Source organism: Pelodiscus sinensis, chromosome 1 (genome assembly GCF_052426305.1).
Source record: "Pelodiscus sinensis isolate ZL-2025 chromosome 1, ASM5242630v1, whole genome shotgun sequence".
Taxonomy (NCBI): domain Eukaryota; kingdom Metazoa; phylum Chordata; order Testudines; family Trionychidae; genus Pelodiscus; species Pelodiscus sinensis.
Window position 1 is genome coordinate 256,230,001 of NC_143052.1, and position 20,172 is coordinate 256,250,172.

Sequence of the window (20,172 nt, forward strand, 5' to 3'; positions counted from 1 at the left end):
CAGGCTCTGCAGTGCTGAATGCTCTGGAAGGGACCTCACAAGGTAGAAACCAGAAGGGAGCACCATCTACTGAAAGGCATGGGATGCGTAGTCCTAGGGATGGGGGTTCCACAGCCACCACCCCCAAAAGGAAACGACGGGTGGTGGTGGTCGGGGACTCCCTCCTAAGAGGGACTGAGCCATCCCTCTGCCGTCCGGACCTGGAATCTCGAGAGGTGTGCTGCTTACCGGGAGCTCGCATTCGGGATGTCACTGAGAGGCTTAGCAAGCTGATCAAACCTTCAGATCGCTACCCCTTCCTGCTTCTCCATGTAGGAACGAATGATACGGCCAAGAATGACCTTGAGCGGGTTGCTGCGGATTATGTAGCACTGGGAAGAAGGATCCAAGACTTTGGAGCGCAAGTGGTGTTCTCGTCCATCCTCCCTGTTGAAGGGAAAGGACTGGGCAGGGATCGTCGAATTGAGGACGTAAATGCGTGGTTGCGCAGGTGGTGTCGCAGAGAGGGCTTTGGTTTCTTCGACCATGGGACTCTGTTCCGGGCGCAAGGTTTGATAGGAAGAGATGGGATCCACCTAACGAAGAGAGGAAGGAGCATCTTCGCGGGCAGGCTTGCGAACCTAGTGAGGAGGGCTTTAAACTAGGTTCGTCGGGGGACGGTGACCAAAACCCTGAGGGGAGTGGGAAAGTCAGATGCCGGGAAGAAATGCATAGAGCAAGGAGCGAGAAAGGAGGACCCCAGTTTCGAATGGAGAAGATAGTGCAATCAACTGGTTACCTGAAGTGTTTGTACACGAATGCGAGAAGCCTGGGCAACAAGCAGGAAGAACTGGAGGCCCTGGCCCAGGCCAAGAAATATGATTTAATTGGGATAACAGAGACTTGGTGGGATGACTCGCATGACTGGAGCGCTGTCATGGAAGGGTATAGATTGTTCAGGAAGAATAGGCAGGGGAGAAAAGGAGGAGGAGTTGCACTATATGTAAGAGAGCACTATGATTGCTCTGAACTCCAGTATAAAGAGGGAGAAAAACTTGTTGAAAGTCTATGGGTCAGGTTTAAAGGAGCAAACAGCAGTGATGTTGTGGTTGGTGTCTGCTACAGGCCACCGAACCAGGTGGATGAGGTAGATGAGGCTTTCTTCGAACAACTGAGCGAAGCTTCCAGATCGCAGGCCCTGGTTCTCATGGGGGACTTTAATCACCCTGACATCTGTTGGGAAACCAATACGGCAGTACACAGGCAATCCAGGAAGTTTTTGGAGAATGTTGGGGATAACTTCTTGGTACAAGTGCTGAAGGATCCGACCAGGGGCCATGCACAGCTTGACCTTCTCCTCACAAACAGGGAGGAACTAATAGGGGACGTAGAGGTGGGTGACAACCTGGGAAGCAGTGATCATGAGATGGTAGACTTCAGGATCCTGACCAAAGGAAGGAAAGAGAGTAGTAAAATACACACCTTGGACTTCAAAAAAGCAGATTTTGACTCCCTCAGAGATCTGATGGAAAGAATCCCCTGGGATGTTAACATGAAGGGGAAAGGAGTCCAGGACAGCTGGCAGTATTTTAAAGAAGCCTTATTGAAGGCACAGAAAGAAACCATCCCGACGCGTAGCAAGAGAGGCAAACCTGGTAGGAGACCGGATTGGCTTACAGGGGAAATCCTTGGTGTACTTAAGCACAAAAAGGAAGCTTACAGAAAGTGGAAACTTGGACAAATGACTAGGGAGGAGTTTAAATGTATAGTTCGAGAATGCCGGGGGGTTATCAGGAAGGCGAAAGCGCAAATGGAGTTGCGACTGGCTAAGGATGTGAAGGATAACAAGAAAGGTTTCTACAGGCATGTCAACAAGAAGAAGGTGATCAGAGAGGGTGTGCAGTCCCTAATGGATGAAGGAGGTAACCTAGTGACAGAGGATGTGGGGAAAGCTGAAGTACTCAATGCTTTCTTTGCCTCTGTATTCACGGACAAGGTCGGCTCCTGGACTTCTGTGCTAAGCAACGCAAGATGGGAAGAAGATGGACAGCCCTTGGTGGGTAAAGAACAGGTTAGGAACTATTTAGAAAAACTAAACGTACACAAATCCATGGGTCCGGACTTAATGCACCCAAGGGTACTGAAGGAGTTGGCAAACGTCATTGAGGAGCCTTTGGCCATTATCTTTGAAAAGTCGTGGAGATCGGGCGAAATCCCGGATGATTGGAAAAAGGCAAATGTAGTGCCCATCTTCAAAAAAGGGAAGAAGGACGATCCAGGGAACTATAGGCCGGTCAGTCTTACCTCGGTTCCTGGAAAAATCATGGAAGGGATCCTAAAGGAATCCATTTTGAGACACTTGAATGAGAGGAAAGTGATCAGGAATAGTCAGCATGGATTCACAAAGGGCAAGTCGTGCTTGACCAATCTGATTAGCTTCTATGATGAGGTAACTGGCTCAGTGGACATGGGAAAGTCAGTGGATGTTATATACCTTGACTTTAGCAAGGCTTTTGATACGGTCTCCCACAATATTCTTGCCAGCAAGTTAAGGGAATGCGGATTGGATAAATGGACGGTAAGATGGATAGAAAGATGGCTAGAAGGCCGGGCCCAGCGGGTAGTGATCAACGGTTCGATGTCAGGATGGCGGTCGGTTTCTAGTGGAGTACCCCAAGGTTCAGTTCTAGGACCGGTTTTGTTCAATATCTTTATTAATGACCTGGATGAGGGGATAGATTGCACCCTCAGCAAGTTTGCAGATGAGGTAGATACGCTTAAGGGCAGAGATAGGGTCCAGAGTGACTTAGACAAATTGGAGGATTGGGCCACTAGAAATCTCATGAGATTCAACAAAGACAAGTGTAGAGTCCTGCACTTGGGACGGAAGAATCCCAAGCATAGTTACAGGCTGGGGACCAACCTGTTAAGTAGTAGTTCTGCAGAAAAGGACCTGGGGGTTACAGTGGATGAGAAGCTGGATATGAGTCAACAGTGTGCCCTTGTAGCCAAGAAGGCTAATGGCATATTAGGCTGCATTAAGAGGAGCATTGCCAGCAGATCCAGAGATGTCATTATTCCTCTTTATTCGGCTTTGGTGAGGCCACATCTGGAGTACTGTGTCCAGTTCTGGGCCCCCCACTACAAAAAGGATGCGGACGCATTGGAGAGGGTCCAGCGGAGGGCAACCAAAATGATTAGGGGTCTGGAGCATATGACCTACGAGGAGAGGCTGAGGGACTTGGGTCTGTTTAGTCTGCAGAAGCGAAGAGTGAGGGGGGACTTGATAGCAGCCTTCAACTTCCTGAAGGGAGGTTCCAAAGAGGATGGAGAGAGGCTGTTCTCAGTAGTGACAGATGGCAGAACAAGGAGCAATGGTCTCAAGTTGTGGTGGGAGAGGTCCAGATTGGATATTAGGAAAAACTATTTTACTAGGAGGGTAGTGAAGCATTGGAATGGGTTACCTAGGGAAGTAGTGGAGTCTCCATCCCTAGAGGTGTTTAAGTCTCGGCTTGACAAAGCCCTGGCCGGGTTGATTTAGATGGGATTGGTCCTGCCTAGAGCGGAGGGCTGGACTTGACGACCTTCTGAGGTCTCTTCCAGTTCTGATTCTACGATAAGGGGATGGTTGGATGAAATAACATGATCTTGGTAACTAATTGACCATTCATTACCAGTTGGAAATAGGTCAATGGAGGGATGATAGGAGTTGCTATAGGGAACTTTCTGGGTGTCTGGCTGGTGAGTCTTGCCCCCATGCTCAGGGTTTAGCTGATCGCCATATTTGGGGTCAGGAAGGAATTTTCCTCCAGGGTAGATTGGCAGAGGCCCTGGAGGTTTTTCGCCTTCCTCTGTAGCATTGGGCACAGATCACAGCTGAAGGACTCTCTGCATGTTGGGGCCTTCAAAGTATTTGAAGGCTTCAATATCTGAGACATAGGTGAGAGGATTATTCTAAGAGGGGTGGGCGAGATTCTGTGGCCTGCACTGTGCAGGGGGTCAGACTAGATGATCATAATGGTCCCTTCTGACCTTAAAGTCTATGAGTCTATGAGTCTATGAACCTACCAGGAGCACTAAACTCCCACTGGCATAGCTCTTGGGATCATAAGACTATGCAAGCTGCCCGGCCCCGACAAGGCACATGTACAAGGGGAAGATAGTTAGCTTTACTTATTATGAAATAATTTTCTTAAAATAGTGCTGAAAATTAGGAAGTGGAATTATATCAAGATACCTGTACTCAAATTGTTCAAGCCATGTGGCCTTTGTCAGTATGACTAACAATATTAAATGTGCATAAGTCAGCAATACAGACTACATGGCTACAGGTTTATGGTAAAAGCACTTTGCCAGGTGCTTCAGAGGAATTTGCACATACAAAATACTGCTACATTTTAGTTGTCAGTATGAGTGATGAATTTAGGGATTTCTTTCTCTACCTCCTCTGCTTTGTGCTATCTGACTTTCCCTGTAGTGAAATTCTGGGAACAGAAGTTTCACCAATACAGGCAGTCCCCGGGTTACGTACAAGATAGGGACTGTAGTTTTGTACTTAAGTTGAATTTGTACTTAAGTCGGAACTGGCGTCCAGATTCAGCCGCTGCTGAAACTGACCAGCGGCTGACTACAGGAAGCCTGAGGCAGAGTTTCTCTGCCCCAGGCTTCCTGGAATCAGCTGCTGATCAGTTTCAACAGCAGCTGAATCTGGACGCCTGGGACAGACCAGCTGGGGTGCTGCCGGGTAGGTCCCCGCAGCGCTGCACCTCGGCGCTGCGGGGACCAACCCGGCAGCACCCCAGCTGCTCTACCCCAGGTGTCCCCAAGTCAGCCACTGCTGAAACTGATCAGCGGCTGATTCCAGGAAGCCCAGGGCAGAGCAACTCTGCCTCGGGCTTCCTGTAGTCAGCTACTGGTCAGTTTCAGCAGCGGCTGACTTGGGGATGCCTGGGGCAGAGCAGCTGGGGTGCTGCTGGGTTGGTTCAGTAGCGCCGCTCCTCGGCACTACTGGACCAACCCGGCAGCACCCCAGCTGCTCTGCCCCAGGCGTCCTGATTCAGCCGTGAAACTGACCAGCAGCGGCTGAATCAGGACGCCTGGGGCAGAGCAGCTGGGGTGCTGCCGGGTTGGTCCAGTAGCGCTGAGGAGCGGCGCTGCGGGACCAACCGGCAGCGCCCCAGCTGCTCTACCATAGGCGTCCACGAGAAAAGCCTGGTCTGCTGGGGGGGGCACTAGCTGCACCCTCCCCTCCCCCAGCAGACCATGGAAACGCGGGCAGCAGGACAGAGACGCGCCGCGGTGCCGCCGCCCGGGTCCTCCGCGGCTTTGCTCCGCGTCTCCCCGGTCTGCTGGGGGGGCCCCCAGCAGACCGGGGAGACGCGGAGCAAAGCCGCGGAGGACCCGGGCGGCGGGACCGCCCAGACGCGCCGCGGTCCCACCCGGGTCCCCCGCGGCTTTGCTTCGCGTCTCCCTGGTCTGCAGACCAGGGAGACGCGAAGCAAAGCCATGGGGGACCCGGGCGGCGGGACTGCGGCGCGTCTGGGCGGTCCCGTCGCCCGCGTCCTCCGGGGCGAGAAAAGCCCCATTCGTAAGTACGGATCCGACATAAGTCGGATCCGCGTAACTCGGGGACTGCCTGTATAATTCTGAACAAATCAAAAGTTATATCTCTGTATGGAATTATAAATAAAGTTACTTTGACAAATTAATATGCTACAATTAATCTTGCAGAATTACAAATGCGAGGATCATGCCTTTCATTCCTTCTTTGGCCTTCAACCCCTTATGTTCTTTATGGTGTCCCTAGCCTCTGTCAAGGGCTGGAAATGAGTGATGGGAGGGATCATCTGATGATTATTTGTTCTATTCATTCCCTTTGGGGCAGCTGGCATTGGCCATTGTCAAATGATAGGATTCTGGGCTAGAAGGACCTTTGGCCTGACCCAGTACAGCCATTATGTTCTTTTCTAAGACCATTCCTTATGTTCTTTTATAGGGACACCATTCCTACCCATCCTGTCTAATAAGTATTGATGGACTTAACCTTCATGAATGTATTTATTCCTTTTTGAGCCCTATTAAATAACATCATCTGGCAAGGAGTTCCACAGGCTGACTGCGCACTGCATAAAGAAAAACTTCCTTTTGTTTTAAACTTGCTACCTAGTTCTTACGTTATGGGAGCAAGTAAATAACTTTTCCTTTTTCACTTTCTCCATACATATTTTATTATCTGTATTATATTATCTGTATCATATGAATTAACTTTAATATTAAATATATCATAAAGCTATTTTACATGCTGTATGTTTAATAAGACAATGTCTGTCAATCTGTGACCTATGGAGTTTATTCAGTAATCCAGAGAATGTATTATTTTGAGAAGCAATCTGTGAGAAATTGTGATCTTGGGAGAGGAAAGGTGATCTGTCAGAGTAGTTTTTCACAGAATGAAATGATTGGAGAAGCACTGAAAGAAGATGTTTGTGCAGGAAATCACATTTTCCAAAATGTAACATTTTGTAAATGTATATTTCTTTCAAGCAGAACAAAAGAAGAAAGCACAGACAGATAAATTACAGGATGAGATCGATAAGTTGAAGGAAGAGTTACAGCTCACCAAGTCCCTCCTAGAAGCTGAACAACAAGCACAAGTGGTTAGATTTTCTAAGGTAGTATATACTAGGTATTAACAATTTCCTACAACAGCGTTTCTTAAACTTTTTAAGACTAAGGAACACCAAACAATAATTTTTTTTTTATGAGGAACACCAAGGATTTTTTGTTGAGAAAAAAAAATGTGGGGGAGAAAGTTATTGAGGGTAAAAAAAAAAAACGGGTCAGGGGAAAGTTATTGAGAAAAAAAAAGGTCACCTGCCCCTTTAAGGGTGGCCATTTTGAATTCTGTTCTCCACGGCACACCTCTGACTGCCTCGCGGCACACTGGTGTGCCATGCAATACAGTTTAAGAAACACTCTCCTACAAGAATCAACATTCTGAAATGTGCTCATTGAGCTCACAAATGAGGTGACTAGAACTGAATGAAACTGAAACCTTAAATAGGATTTTTCTGTTCAGCAGCATTGTTCTTGTGCCACGTCAGCATTAGGTACAGCTCCTCCTACAATTTTTAAAACCCCATTACCTCCCACTATCCCTTCTTGTATGTATTTTGGAACTAGTATTAAAGGCACTGCTGCTATTAGCACCTGCCAGTCATTAGATGGCAAAAAGGTCTTTTCAGAGCTGATAGACTGCAGGGTATTATAGTACTATTTCTTATTTAAAATACCATTTAGTACCTAGACACCATGGTGATTGGACACATGCTAGATATAGCGCTGTAAATTTACATGGTGTTTTATAAACAGTAAGATGTTCTTTACCATGAGAACTTACAGTCCAACATAGGCAAGACATGAGACAACAGCTTACGGAAGGGGAGAGAAAGATGGGAAAGTAATGGTAGGAAGATACAAATAATATCACTTCAGTTGGTGTGTTGAACTTTGAACCCTAGGTAAGCAGCCAGACAAAGCCTTTTAGTAATCTTGAAGCAGTAGGCAACCTCAGCCATTGTGGAGGGTTGATAAGAGATGAAGCAAAAGTGGGAAAGTGAAAAAATGTAAAAGCAGTAAGATAGCTTTAGTAAGTAGTTACATGCAAGAACTTTATTTATTACTATTTTTAATTTTGATTTCAACAGCATTCATAAAGCTGGAAGAGGGGATAGGTATTACAAACAAATAAAAAGATAATGCAGTTACATAGTTAAGCTACTGCACAACTTGATAATTTCGGATATTTCCAAATAATCTTACATTTTTTGTTTCTTTTCAAATAAATACAATCTGCTATCTTGTAGATATCACAAGAGAAGTGAGTTTTTAGAGGATATAGACCTAGCAGATAACTTCAAGGAGTGCATTCTCTGAACAAAGGGCAGTGTGGAATTGGCTTTTAAATAAGACATGCAGAGATATAGACCAATCTCTGTCTAATTTTTATAAATGTAATTTGATTTTTAAAATTGCATTATAAGTTGTTCTACCTTTCTTAAATGTTTGGTAACTTTCTTCTGCATAACTTCATTATAAAGTTCCCTTTACTTTTACTGCAGACCTCAAAGTAGAACCCATAGTTGTTTCTTGTAAGAGGTTATGCCAAGGCAACAAGGGGAGTGCAACCTTTGGAAAAAAATAATTGAGGGTATTTTAGATTCAAAGGCTCCTTTCCTCCTTTACTGTATAGAGCAATAGGTATGAATATCTACACAACAGCTGGGAGGTGCAATTCCCAGGTTTTTGAACACCTAATTGAGATAATGCCTAAAGACAGGGTTGTAGCTGCAGTGGCTTAGGCTAGCTACTGAATACGAACCCAGAGATTCAGGCAGAATTGTATTCAGGCTACTAGTCCAAACTGCTGCCATTTCACCGAAGCCACTTGCCTATTTTTAGATGCTAGTTTGAGCAGAGCTGATATGTGTATATCTAACAAAGGTGGGAATTAAATCTCTCACCTATCGAGTAGATCTATCCTTAGGCCATGTCTACACTACTGCTTTATCGGTATAACTTATGTCACTCAGCAGTTATGCCAGCAGAAGCGCTGGTGTGGACAGTGCTATGTTGGTGGGAGACCTCTCTCTCATCAGCATACAGTGGCAACCTGAGCGATTTTACAGCAGCTCAGCTGTATCAGTACAGCTGTGCCACTGTAAGTTCGCTAGTGCAGACATTGCCTTAGTCAGATTTCTTTCTAGCAAAGGTTCTCAAACAGGTGGTCAGGACCCCTCGAGGGGTCGCAATCAATGTTCCCTATAATCTTTTCCATTCACGTGAAGATTTTTTCCACCCATGTGCATAATACATTTTTATGTGCACTGAGGGACACTGTGGGACACATCCCAGAGGCCAAGAACTTAGACTTTCAGAACATTGCATCTGTACTGCCGCAAAGTCAGCCATGCAAGGTGAAAGCAGAAGTACGGAAATCAACTTTAATGGCCCTTAAAGACGATTAAATGGCTTGGTGGTGTGGACTCATTGTTTAGAAAATTGACCTAATGTGGCTAATTTTGATCTAAACTCCCAGTGTAGACCAGGCCTAAATTTGGGCTTTATCTTACCTTTACATTATTAGAGTGAAATTTTAAAATATTCTGTTTTAAAGAAAATTTGACGTGAAGCCCTCTTTCCTAGAGATGCTGCTGCCCAGCTTTTGATATGTATTACCCTGGATCTGTATTACCTGTATTACCCTGGATCTGTGAGGTCAGATACTCTTGGAAGTGAGTGGCAATGTTTCAGCCTAACAGTCATAGTAACTCAAAGCCTGTTATATTTAAATAAATCAACCATGATGAAAAGCTTGCATAAGAAGATGGTTCTGATTCCCAGCAATATGAATCTTGATCATAGGTTGCTGAAGAAAATGTCTCATGTCAGCATAGCGGAACTGAACTAATGTGAGCATCTGCTGTATATGCTAGCCAGTCTGTCCATATTTGATGGCTCAAAGTGATGTGTTTGAACAGATGGCTCATGCAGCGAAAGCATTGTTTTCTTTATGGCACAGAATACACAGCAATCCCAGAAGTCCATCACGGACACCTTGGTGTACTCAAAACACATTCTTTTAAGGTACAGGAATCTAAGCAAGGGAGTTGCTTAGAGATTAGTGCTGAAATTAGTGCTTACACTGGCATGAAGCCCCTTTCTAGCTCTTTTCCCTGACAGTATTCAGGCTGTCATGAGAGGAGCCTGAGCCCTAGGGGAAAGCAGGGAGACAGAAATGTGGATTGTGGAGTGGCTGGTTGATTACATTCTGCCACTGTCACCCGCATTATCACCCCAGATATCCCTCTCTTCAGTGGGAGAAAACATTTTCTATCCTACCAGCACACCATCATTTTTTACAGAACTAGCTTCTTTTACAACAGAATGGGGAGACCCTGGAATCCTGCTGCTGGCCTCACTTTCCCTCTGTCCCTTTTCCATTCTATTTAATAGTAAGATAAATATGAATACAAACCCTGAATAAAAATAGCTATTCTGGTTACAGGATTTATTTAAATAAAGAGTAATCAGCTTATATAAATGAGGCTGGGGAGACAATAGAGAGAGAAAACAGGCAGAATACGGGGCATTATTTGTGGGAAAAGTGGCGTGAAGGTGGGAAGATTTACATTTTATCTTAAGCCCTTTAAAGCTCTACTATTGCTTGTTTTTTTCTCTATGAAAAGAATTGTATTAAGCATAGAATAGTAGAACTGGAAGGGTCCTTGACAGGTCCAGTACCCTGCCCTGTCCAGTACCCTGCCCTCATGGCAGGACCAAACACTATCTATACCAGGGCTACTCAACACGCAGCCCATTTGTTTGAGGCCTGCAGTGTGGTTTGGGTTTACACGGGGCTCAACATGCGGCCCACAAGTGGCATCCTTTGAACATGGCCGGCACTGGGAACACGCTCCACAATGGCAAGTCAATATAATGGTCTTCTGTTGATATGTGTTTTAGTAGTTAAATTCCTGGACTTTCATTGCTCATTAAAAGTGCTGTCATATGGGTGAATTCGTGTAAATACTGCGTTTTATTAATATCAGCAGAACTGACTTAAATGGGGCCTGTGTGTTGTGTAGTCTTGCCTTAATCTTTATAATCATGCCCATCAGTGTGAAAAGAGCTATTTGCATATATTTGAATATGTATTTTCATGAATATGCAATCACATTTAAGTTATGGCCCTCGGCATGTGCTGTGAGTATCATTGTGACCGTGGGGTTTCCAAAGTTGAATAGCCCTGATCTAGATCATCCCTGATAGACGTCTAACCAACCTGTTCTTAAGTATCTCCAATAATGGAGATTCCACAACTTCCCTAGGCAATTTAGTCCAGTGTTTAACCACCCTGACAGTTAGAAAGTTTTTTCTATGTCCAACCTAAACCTCCCTTGCTTCAATTTAAGCCCATTGCTTCTTGTTCTATCATCAGAGGTCAAGGAGAACAATTTTTCACTCTCCTGCTTATAACACCCTTTTAGATACAGGTTGAATCTCTAAAATCTGGGACAGTCTGATACGGCAACATCTGTGGTCTGACAGGACCACAAATACTGTTGGACCAGCAAGCCCCGGCTGTCCAGGTTCAAAAGCACAGCCCAGGCTGGGCTGGCAGTGAGGAACCCAGCCCCAGGAGGGTGGAGAGCACAGCCCTGGCCAGGGCTGGCGGTAAAGAGAGCAGCCTCAGTCAAGGCTGGAGGTATCCAGGGCTAGTACAGCCTTGGCCTGGGCTGGCATGGTGCAGGAGCGCAGTTCCAGCCGGGGCTGGCAGCAGGGAGCTTAGCCCAGCCAGGGCTAGAGTCAGCTGGGCTCATAGCCCGGGCTGGCTCTGAGCAGGGGGGGGCACAGCCCCTTAGAGGCAGCAAGGCCGGCCCCTGTCCGGGGCTGGTGCAGTGGGTGATGCAGCCCTGGCCAGGCCAGGCCTGGCATGGTGTGAGACTGGAGGCAGCGGCAGGTGGCAGGGAGCGCAGACTCAACTGGGAGCCGAGCCTACAGCCAGGTTGGAAGCCTTGACCTCCCCTCATCCGGGAAACTCCATGTTCAGGACCACTCAAGTCCCAAGGTTGCTGGACAAGGGAGGTCTGAGCTGTACTTGAAAACTGTTGTGGCTATGTCTACACTGCAGAGAAAAGTCGGGAAAAGATACACAAATTGCAAAGTGCAATTTGCATATCTTTTTCCGCTTTTTTTCCAAAAGAGGCTTTTCCGAAATTTGGCCCATCTACATGGGGCCAAATTTTGGAAAAAACTCTTCTTTCGGAACATCATTTATTCCTCTCACTGAAAGGAATAAGAACATAAGAATGGCCATACTGGGTCAGACCAAAGGTCCTTCTAGCCCAGTACCCTGTCTGCTGACAGTGGCCAGTGCCAAGTGTGCCAGAGGGAGTGAACTGAACAGGTAATGATCCAGCGATCTCTCTCCTGCCATCCATCTCCACCCTCTGACAAACAGAGGTGAGGGACACCATTCCTTACCCATACTGGCTAATAGCCAATAATGGACTTAACCTCCATGACTTTATCTAGCTCTCTGTTAAACCCTGTTATAGTCCTAGCCTTCACAACCTCCTCAGGCAAGGAGTTCTACAGCTTGACTATGTGCTGTGTGAAGAACTTCCTTTTATTTGTTTTAAATCTGCTGCCCATTAGTTTCATTTGGTGGCCCCTAGTTCGTATATACAGAAATACCAAAAGAAAACGTCTGCTTTTTCTGAAACTGTTCCTAAAAAGCAGACACGTTCCTTGGACGCAGTATGTCAGGAAAGCTCTGCAGTCTAGACATAGCCTATCATGTTCCCTCTCAATCTTCTCTTTTCTAAACTAAACAAACCCAATTCTTTCAGTCTTCCTTCATAAGTCATGTTTTCTAGACCTTTAATCATTTTTGTTGATCTTTGCTGAACCTTCTCCAATTTCTCCACATTTTTCTTGAAATGTGGTGACCAGAATTGGACACAATATTCCAGCTGAGGCCTAATCAGTGCAGAGTAGAGCAGAAGAATCACTTCTCGTGTCTTGCTTACAACACTCCTGTTAATGCATCCCAGAATCATGTTTGGGGTTTTTTTTGCAACAGTGTCACACTGTTGACTCATATTTACCACAGTACCAATTCCCTGAATCACCTGGTCTCCAGTTGTAAATATGTATATTCATATTTTGCAATTTCATAATTTCTAACACGGTTGGTACTACGTTTATTAATTTATTACTTGATTGATATAGTACTCATATATATCATGAATTTGCAGATGCAAGAATTTACTACATAATTTCCTCATGAATTTAAACTTTGATTTTTAAATTAAATTTCTAGCCCTATGATTGTACAGGCAGTCCCCGACTTACGCGGATCCGACTTATGTCGGATCCGCACTTACGAACGGGGCTTTCTCGCCCCGGAGGTCGAGGTAGCGGATTGCTACCTGCGAGCTCCGGGGCGAGAAAGCCCCGTTCGTAAGCTGCTCCGGTGCCCCTGGTCTGCTGGAGACCGTCTCCAGCAGACCAGGGGCACCGGGCGGGTTCCCGCGCTTCTGCCGCTTGAGACCCGGTGCCTGTGGTCTGCTGGGGACCGTCCCCAGCAGACCACAGGCACCGGGACTGAAGCCGCAGCCGTGGGGGGGGGGGTCCCGTGCCTCTGAGACTTTGCCAGAGCAAAGCCTCAGAGGCGCGGCACCCCGCTGCCGCTGCTGCTCTGCTCCCCGTGTCCCTGGTCTGCTGGGGGGGGGGCGCGGATACTGTGCCCCCCCCCCAGCAGACCAGGCTTTTGTTTTGGACCCTGGAGCAGAGCAGCTGGGGCGCTGCGGATTGGTCCTGCAGCACCCGCTCTGGGCACTACTGGACCAACCTGGCAGCACCCCAGCTGCTCTGCCCCAGGTCCTGATTCAGCCGCTGCTGGTCAGTTTCAGCAGTGGCTGAATCAGGACACCTGGGGCAGAGCAGCTGGGGTGCTGCTGGGTTGGTCCAGTAGCGCCGAGGGGTGCTACTGGAGCAACCCAGCAGCACCCCAGCTGCTCTGCCCCAGGCATCCCCAAGTCAGCCGCTGCTGAAACTGACCAGCGCTGACTACAGGAAGCCCGAGGCAGAGTTGCTCTGCCCCAGGCTTCCTGGAATCAGCGCTCATCAGTTTCAGCAGCAGCTGACTTGGGGAAGCTTGGGGTTCTTAAGTTGAATCTGTATGCAAGTCAGAACTGGCGGTCAGTTTCAGCAGCGGCTGAATCTGGACGCCAGTTCCGACTTACATACAGATTCAACTTAAGAACAAACCTACAGTCCCTATCTTGTACGTAACCCGGGGACTGCCTGTATTGAGAATTTTAAAAACTGTGTAAGGGATAGCTGCTTGAATCTGCAGACTGCATGGAACAGTAGCTCTAGAGACATGTGAACTTCCCTCACTCCGTTCTGAAACCCTGTGACATTAGTTTTTAGTATGATTGTTAACCATTTCCTGCTATAATGTACTTATCTTGCAACCCTAAATTATCTCCTATACCTTGCTAGGTGCCAGAAATCTTTTCTGTCTTTTACTTAAACAGTCATGCTCCCTTGAGAACTTCTAGAATGAAGTTTTGACTGTTTGGTACAAAACTCTGCAGCGTATAAAAACTGAAAATGTAAGGGGAAGAAATAAAATATATTGTTTTTAATATCAAATTAAATAGCACAAATGATATTGACTCGATAGCTTGACTTATTTTCATTTTTAAATTAATATGAATTTAAAATATTACTTGAAGCTGCAGCAGAATGTATAGTCTGTCAAATCAGAATACTTCAAAAACGAGAGTAGTGGGTTTTCCTGTATAATTAGGTCACTGCTATTACAAAATGCTTAGGATCATAATTTAATGAAGCTCCCAATATGCACTTAATAACATGTCATTTCTACAGGTAAATATTTTAACTTAATCATTAGAAAATCACAAAAAGTTTATCTATTCAGTCCTCTGTTTATTTATACTTTTGAAACAATGGCAGTTATGCAGTTATACTGAGAAAGAAAAGTAGCATTTAATATGTAACGCCCAAGGATAGTGAGTAGAATAATAGAACATACTTTGATTTATTGAATAATTTTACCCACTTCAGTAAAATCCACCTGACTGTACTTACAAATTAAGTAGAAAATTTTCCATGAAAGGAAGTTACTTAATAGAAAGCAATAGAAATGGGCTAAAATAAGCTTTATCACCAGAAGGTGGCAGTCTAGTTCCTATGATGCAGTGTATGTTGGGTGTGTATTCTCTCTTTCATCACTCTGCAGGTGCCAACCACCCCCAAATTATACATTTTGTGCCATTCCTGATTCCATCAGTAGGCTCACAAAACTTGCCTGGTTATCATGCTCTTATTGGGTACCTACAGCTAGCATCTATTCTGTGAAGTGATATCTTAATTTCTGGGCCTTAGTTAGCTCCAGACTTCTCATGGAGTGGCAGAAGCAGTATGAAAGCCTAGAAATATCATGGAGGAAAAGCAAGAAATCCCCTTCCTACTCCACTCCAGTATTGCCCTAACAGTGAGGTTTTTGCTCAATGTGCTGCCCTTCCCCCACCTCTTTGTGTAGTTCTGACAAGCCATATTGCGTGGGAATAGAAATAATACTGAATTAGGGGCCTGCATCTCACCACAGTAGCCCCCTACTGACACCAGAAAAGTGTGTGTGTGGGGGAGGAGTCTGCTCAGCATGATCCACATCATATGAAACAAGAAGACCTTATTTCTGAGGAGGAGTTCCAGGATAGCAACATGGAGGTTAGGGGACTTCCAATCCTTCTTAGGGCATTATTCATATCTATCAGTTGCCTCAACATGAATGTACAAGCCTCAAAGTATCCTTGCTAGTATAGAAGAGCAGAGAACTCTTTCTCATTATGGTTTGTGTCTGCCATTTCTACTAACCTTGCAATCATTGTCTTGACTTGACTGCTAACAACACTGAGTCCACCAGTTTGTTTCATATACAGTAAGCAATGAAAAGCTACCCGATGGCAATTGCTTTTTGGGTCACTGTTCTCCAAGTACTGAGTTAAAAAAAACACAAAAACTTGAAGTTGAATGTCTGTCAAGCCTGAGATTTCAAATTCCCACTTCCATACCATCAGTATATATGAGTGACAACTACTTTTACTGATAGCCAGAGTTTAGCCTTATACACTCAAATATTTGTTATTTTTCTCAAAGTTGTAAGGGCAACTGAACTCTTCCTGTATAAATGTGGGTTTCATAGGATTCCACATCAAGGGAATGATGATTATTCACTGCTATTATTTTTGCTTTTTTTTTGCTGGGTTTGGTGGATTAATTATATGCTAGTCTCTGGTAATGTGTTTCATTAATGTTGGGTTATAACTTGCCTTATAACATAGTAACAATCCAACCCACAGAGCCATAGAACCATAGGACTGGATGGGATCTCAAGAGGTCATCTAGTCCAGTTCCCTGGACTTACGGTAGGACTAAGCTTTATAGAGTTAGGGCCCTACCAAATGAACAACCATGAATAATACATCATGGACCATGAAAGCTCCTTTGTGTGCTTTACCCTCTGCTATACAGATTTCATGGTAGAGACCATCATTTTTCAAACTGCGGTCTTGATCAAAAGGAAACTGCGGGCGGGGGAGGGAGGGGAGAGAGGGTTGCAAGCTTATTTTAGGGGGCTGCAGTATTGCCACTCTTACTTCTGTGTTGCCTTCAGCAGAGGCAAAAGAGCAGCAGCTGGTGGCTGGAAAGAGGAAGATGGTGGCCAGGCGCCCAGCTCTGACAAACTGTTTGGCTCAGTGTTATTAGCAGCTAAGTCAAGACAATGATTGCAAGGGTAGATCTGGATAATACCCCATCCCATATCATCCTCACTTCTGCACTTCTGCTGCCAATGACAACTCTGCCTTAAGAGGTGGGCTCTTGGCCAACAGCCACCACTCTCCAGCTGCCCAGCTCCTAAGGCAGCACCACCACCAACAGCAGCGAAGAAAAGGGTGTATCAGTACCACAAGTCTTGCATACAATAATTAGAATACTTATCCAGCATTGCTCAGGTCCTTAACTCAAATAAGGTTTGCTTTTCTTCATTTAAATGATTGTTTTGGGATGGAATGAGGGGTTCAGTACTCAGGCTGCCTTGGGGAGAGAGGACACCCCCATCCCTCTGTCACCACAGCAACTTGGGGCTAAGTGAAAAGCACTTGTCCATAACTGCTGCAGCAGGCACAACCGAAGGAGGAATGCATGTCCCCCGCCTGGGGGACAAAGATACTAACAGACACACAAACTGTGAAATATATAATAGATAACCGTCCTTTTCTCCACCTCTGCCCCTGTTCGCCGAATGGGGTTATAGCTGCCCTGCTCCCCATCTCTGGTCCTTTGCTGTCCCCCTATGGTAATTCTCCAGTATAACTGTCCCTCCTACCAGACCCCTCCCTTTCCATTTTATGAGAAACAGTCAAATTCCAGGAACATTCCATTGTCCTGTCACAATCAAACTCTGACCTTGCTTTAAGTCATGATAGAAAGAAGCTGCATACCAAATTTGGTGGCCCTTGCTTTTACCAGTTAGGAGGAGTTCTTGAACAAACAGACTCACAGACAGATACACAGACTGAAGCTTAAACTCTGTCAATTATACAGTAGATCTTGTGACTCCCCCGTACAGCTCCTTTTTGGGTCAGAACCCTTGTAGTCATAACACCATTAAATTTTAGATTTAAATAGCTGAAATAATGAAATTTCCAATTTTTAAAATCCTGTGATTGTAAAATTGGTAGGGCCCTGCATATAGACCATTCCTGACACGTGTTCGTCTAACTTGCTTTTAAAAAATCTCTAATAATGGAGATTCCACAATCTCCCTAGGGAATTTATTCCTTTGTTTACCTACCCTGATGGGAAGTTTTTTCCTTACATCCAACCAAAATCCCTTGCTGCAATTTAAGCCCATTGCTTCATGTCCTGTGCTCAGAGGTTGAGGAGAATAGTATTTCTCTCTCCCCCTTGTAACAACCTTTTATGTACTTGAAGACTGTTATCATTTCTACTCTCAGTCTTCTCCAGACTAAATGCAGTTTTTTCAGTCTTCCCTCATAGGTCATTTTTACTAAATCTTTAATCATTTTTGTTGCTCTTCTCTGGACTTTCTGCAATGTGTCCATGTCTTTCCTGATATGTGGCACCCAGAACTGAACATAGTCCTCCAGTAGAGACCTAATAGGTAGAGTGGAAGAATTACTTCTCATGTCTTGCTTACAACAGTATATCCCAGAATGATGTTTGCTTTTTTTTTGCAATTGTTTTTCTTCGTTGACTCATATTTATTTTAATTTAAGGCCAGAAGGAACCACCAAATTATTTAGTCTGACCTCCTGTATGTCACTAGCCACCAGTAAAAGCCAATGCCTATATATTAATCCCAGTAGCTGAAATTAGAGCAATTCATTAGAGACCACGGGAGACTAAACTATTATGTTCCACAAACATAGAATAGGAGTGGCCAAGATGGGCCAGTGGTGTAGGGCATTGATTGAGATGCACCCGAAATAGTACCAGCAAGTATCTCACACTCCATGCTGCAGGGAAATGTGAAATCTCCTCCAGGTTACTGCCAACTGGATCTGAGGAAAAATTCCTTTCTAACCCACATGTAAGCAAAAGTCAGCCAGGTAATATGAATATGTTGTTACAAGGCTGTAATTTATGCAAATTGGTTAGACTTTGTAGCCTTAAACTCTTGTGGTTATTTTTGCTTTTAAACTTGAATTAATTTCTATATATTTGACAGAAACTGGCTATATCATTCCCTTTGGTTTTAGGCAGAACTTCTCATTGACTTTTTCAAACAAAAGTTAAGGACAGCATTGTGTGATAAATGCAAAACAAAAAACTTACAGTTTGAGGGTTAAGAGAGGAATATGATATAATTTTTAGGCAAAATCCCTTTATTTACATAAGTGCCTGGAGGAGCTGAAATTGTTTATTTAAAGAATGAAAAAATTGGTTCAAATAGTTGGTTCCACTTAGAAGTTCTGATTTAAAAATTTATATCACAATATATTATGGAAATTATCATTTGGCTCACAAAGCTTATCTATTATCTTTTCCATGTTTCATGTTGCATTGTTTTACATGTGGGAAGAGAGTGAGAGAATTCTTAGAGTAACATTTTAAAATAATTTCAGGAATATGAACTTCAAAGATCAAAAGAAGAAGAAATTATGCAATCTTTTCATAAATGGAAAGAGGAAGAAAAAGAGAGATTGGCTGATGAAATAGAGAAAGTGAAAGAGATGTTTATGAGGGAATTTAAAGAATTAGCTGCAAAGAATACTGCATTAGAGAATGTAAGTGATTTAAATACGGAATTTCTGTTAATATTATCTGTAAGGAAATTATCTTGGTTTATTATTTGAAACATATAGTAATAATATCTCTCATAATTTTTCCATCATCAGATTTCAAAGCTTTTTACAAGAGGTCAGAGTCATGCTGTTAATATTATAAGAATTGTTCTTATATAAAACATTTAAAATATTAATTTAATGGTTATATTTTGGTATTGTCTCCTTAATTCCAAGATGTTTTCATTTTTTTATGAATTGCACTTATTTGTATGAAGGATTCCTGCCTACAAGTTGCAGGTCATTCTTTACTTAATCCTCATCCATATAGTTCTTGTTTTCTAGTTGGTTAATATTTTATTATTGCTGCCTACCAAGATTAGGTGTTTATGAATGATTTGTAAGAGGAGGAATAACCTCTATAGCAAGGTCCTGAGGGAGAAGAACTGCCTGCATAGGGTGTTGTCAGAAAGGTCAAAAGTGGTATTTCCCAGTGTTCTGATTATGGATAAATCTGTGAGCGTCCAGGCACACCAGAAAAGATGTGTGAGAGTTTATTAGAACTGCTTCTATTTTGTTGGTGCTAGTTCCTAACCTGTGTCCCAGTAAATGTGATAAATGCTTTGCTGCTTAAAAATGATTATGGGGATTACCTCAATTTTAAACAGTTATAATTTAAATTAAATTGCATATTAAACTGAAATCCTATAATAATTTCTTTAACTATATGCTGGATTTTTAATAGATTTTTTCCCTCTTAGCAATTGTTAGATTTACAAAAGTCCAATATGCAAATGAAATCCAATTTGGGCACTTTAAAAGACAGCTGTGAATTTATGGAAGAGAGACCACAGAATGATCAGGATTATCAGAATGTGATTGAACTTCTTGAAAAACAGGTAGTATTCTGATGTAAAGATGAACATACAGTATAGTGATCACTACTGATCGTCTTTTGTGTTTGTCATTCTACAAATAAGAATGCAAAATTCAGATTAAAAAATTTCTGAAATTCTCATTTTCTACTTAACTTTCTTATTGGATTCACTGCTATCTGCTTAATACTATTAGTAATTTCTTTAATGGAAATTATTCCCAGCTTAACTTTCCGAAGAGCGATTTAGACACTTGTCCTGGATTCTGACCCATGCCCAGTATGTTCTGGGTGTCTTTAATTGGCAGAAGAAATCATTTGTACCTCCTTGATCTCAGTGTTGCTTTGGAAAAATACATTTAAAATTGAACAAGTGATAAGAAACTCTGAGATGTTAGAAACTTTTAATGA

The 20,172-nt window shown here is 43.9% G+C and overlaps 1 protein-coding gene across 3 annotated transcripts in view; it reads left to right on the top strand.

Moving 5' to 3' along the window:
* The window catches only part of DZIP1 (DAZ interacting zinc finger protein 1), an 84,761-nt gene that overhangs the window by 23,587 nt on the left and 41,002 nt on the right, over nt 1-20,172 (top strand). For 2 of the 3 annotated variants that reach the window (XM_075918814.2, XM_075918812.2), the window contains exons 4-6: nt 6,523-6,650; nt 18,729-18,890; nt 19,649-19,786. In XM_075918814.2, the coding sequence (XP_075774929.2) occupies nt 6,523-6,650; nt 18,729-18,890; nt 19,649-19,786 (428 nt within the window). The remainder of the gene's footprint in view (nt 1-6,522; nt 6,651-18,728; nt 18,891-19,648; nt 19,787-20,172) is intronic. The other variant, XM_075918813.2, reaches the window with a different exon arrangement.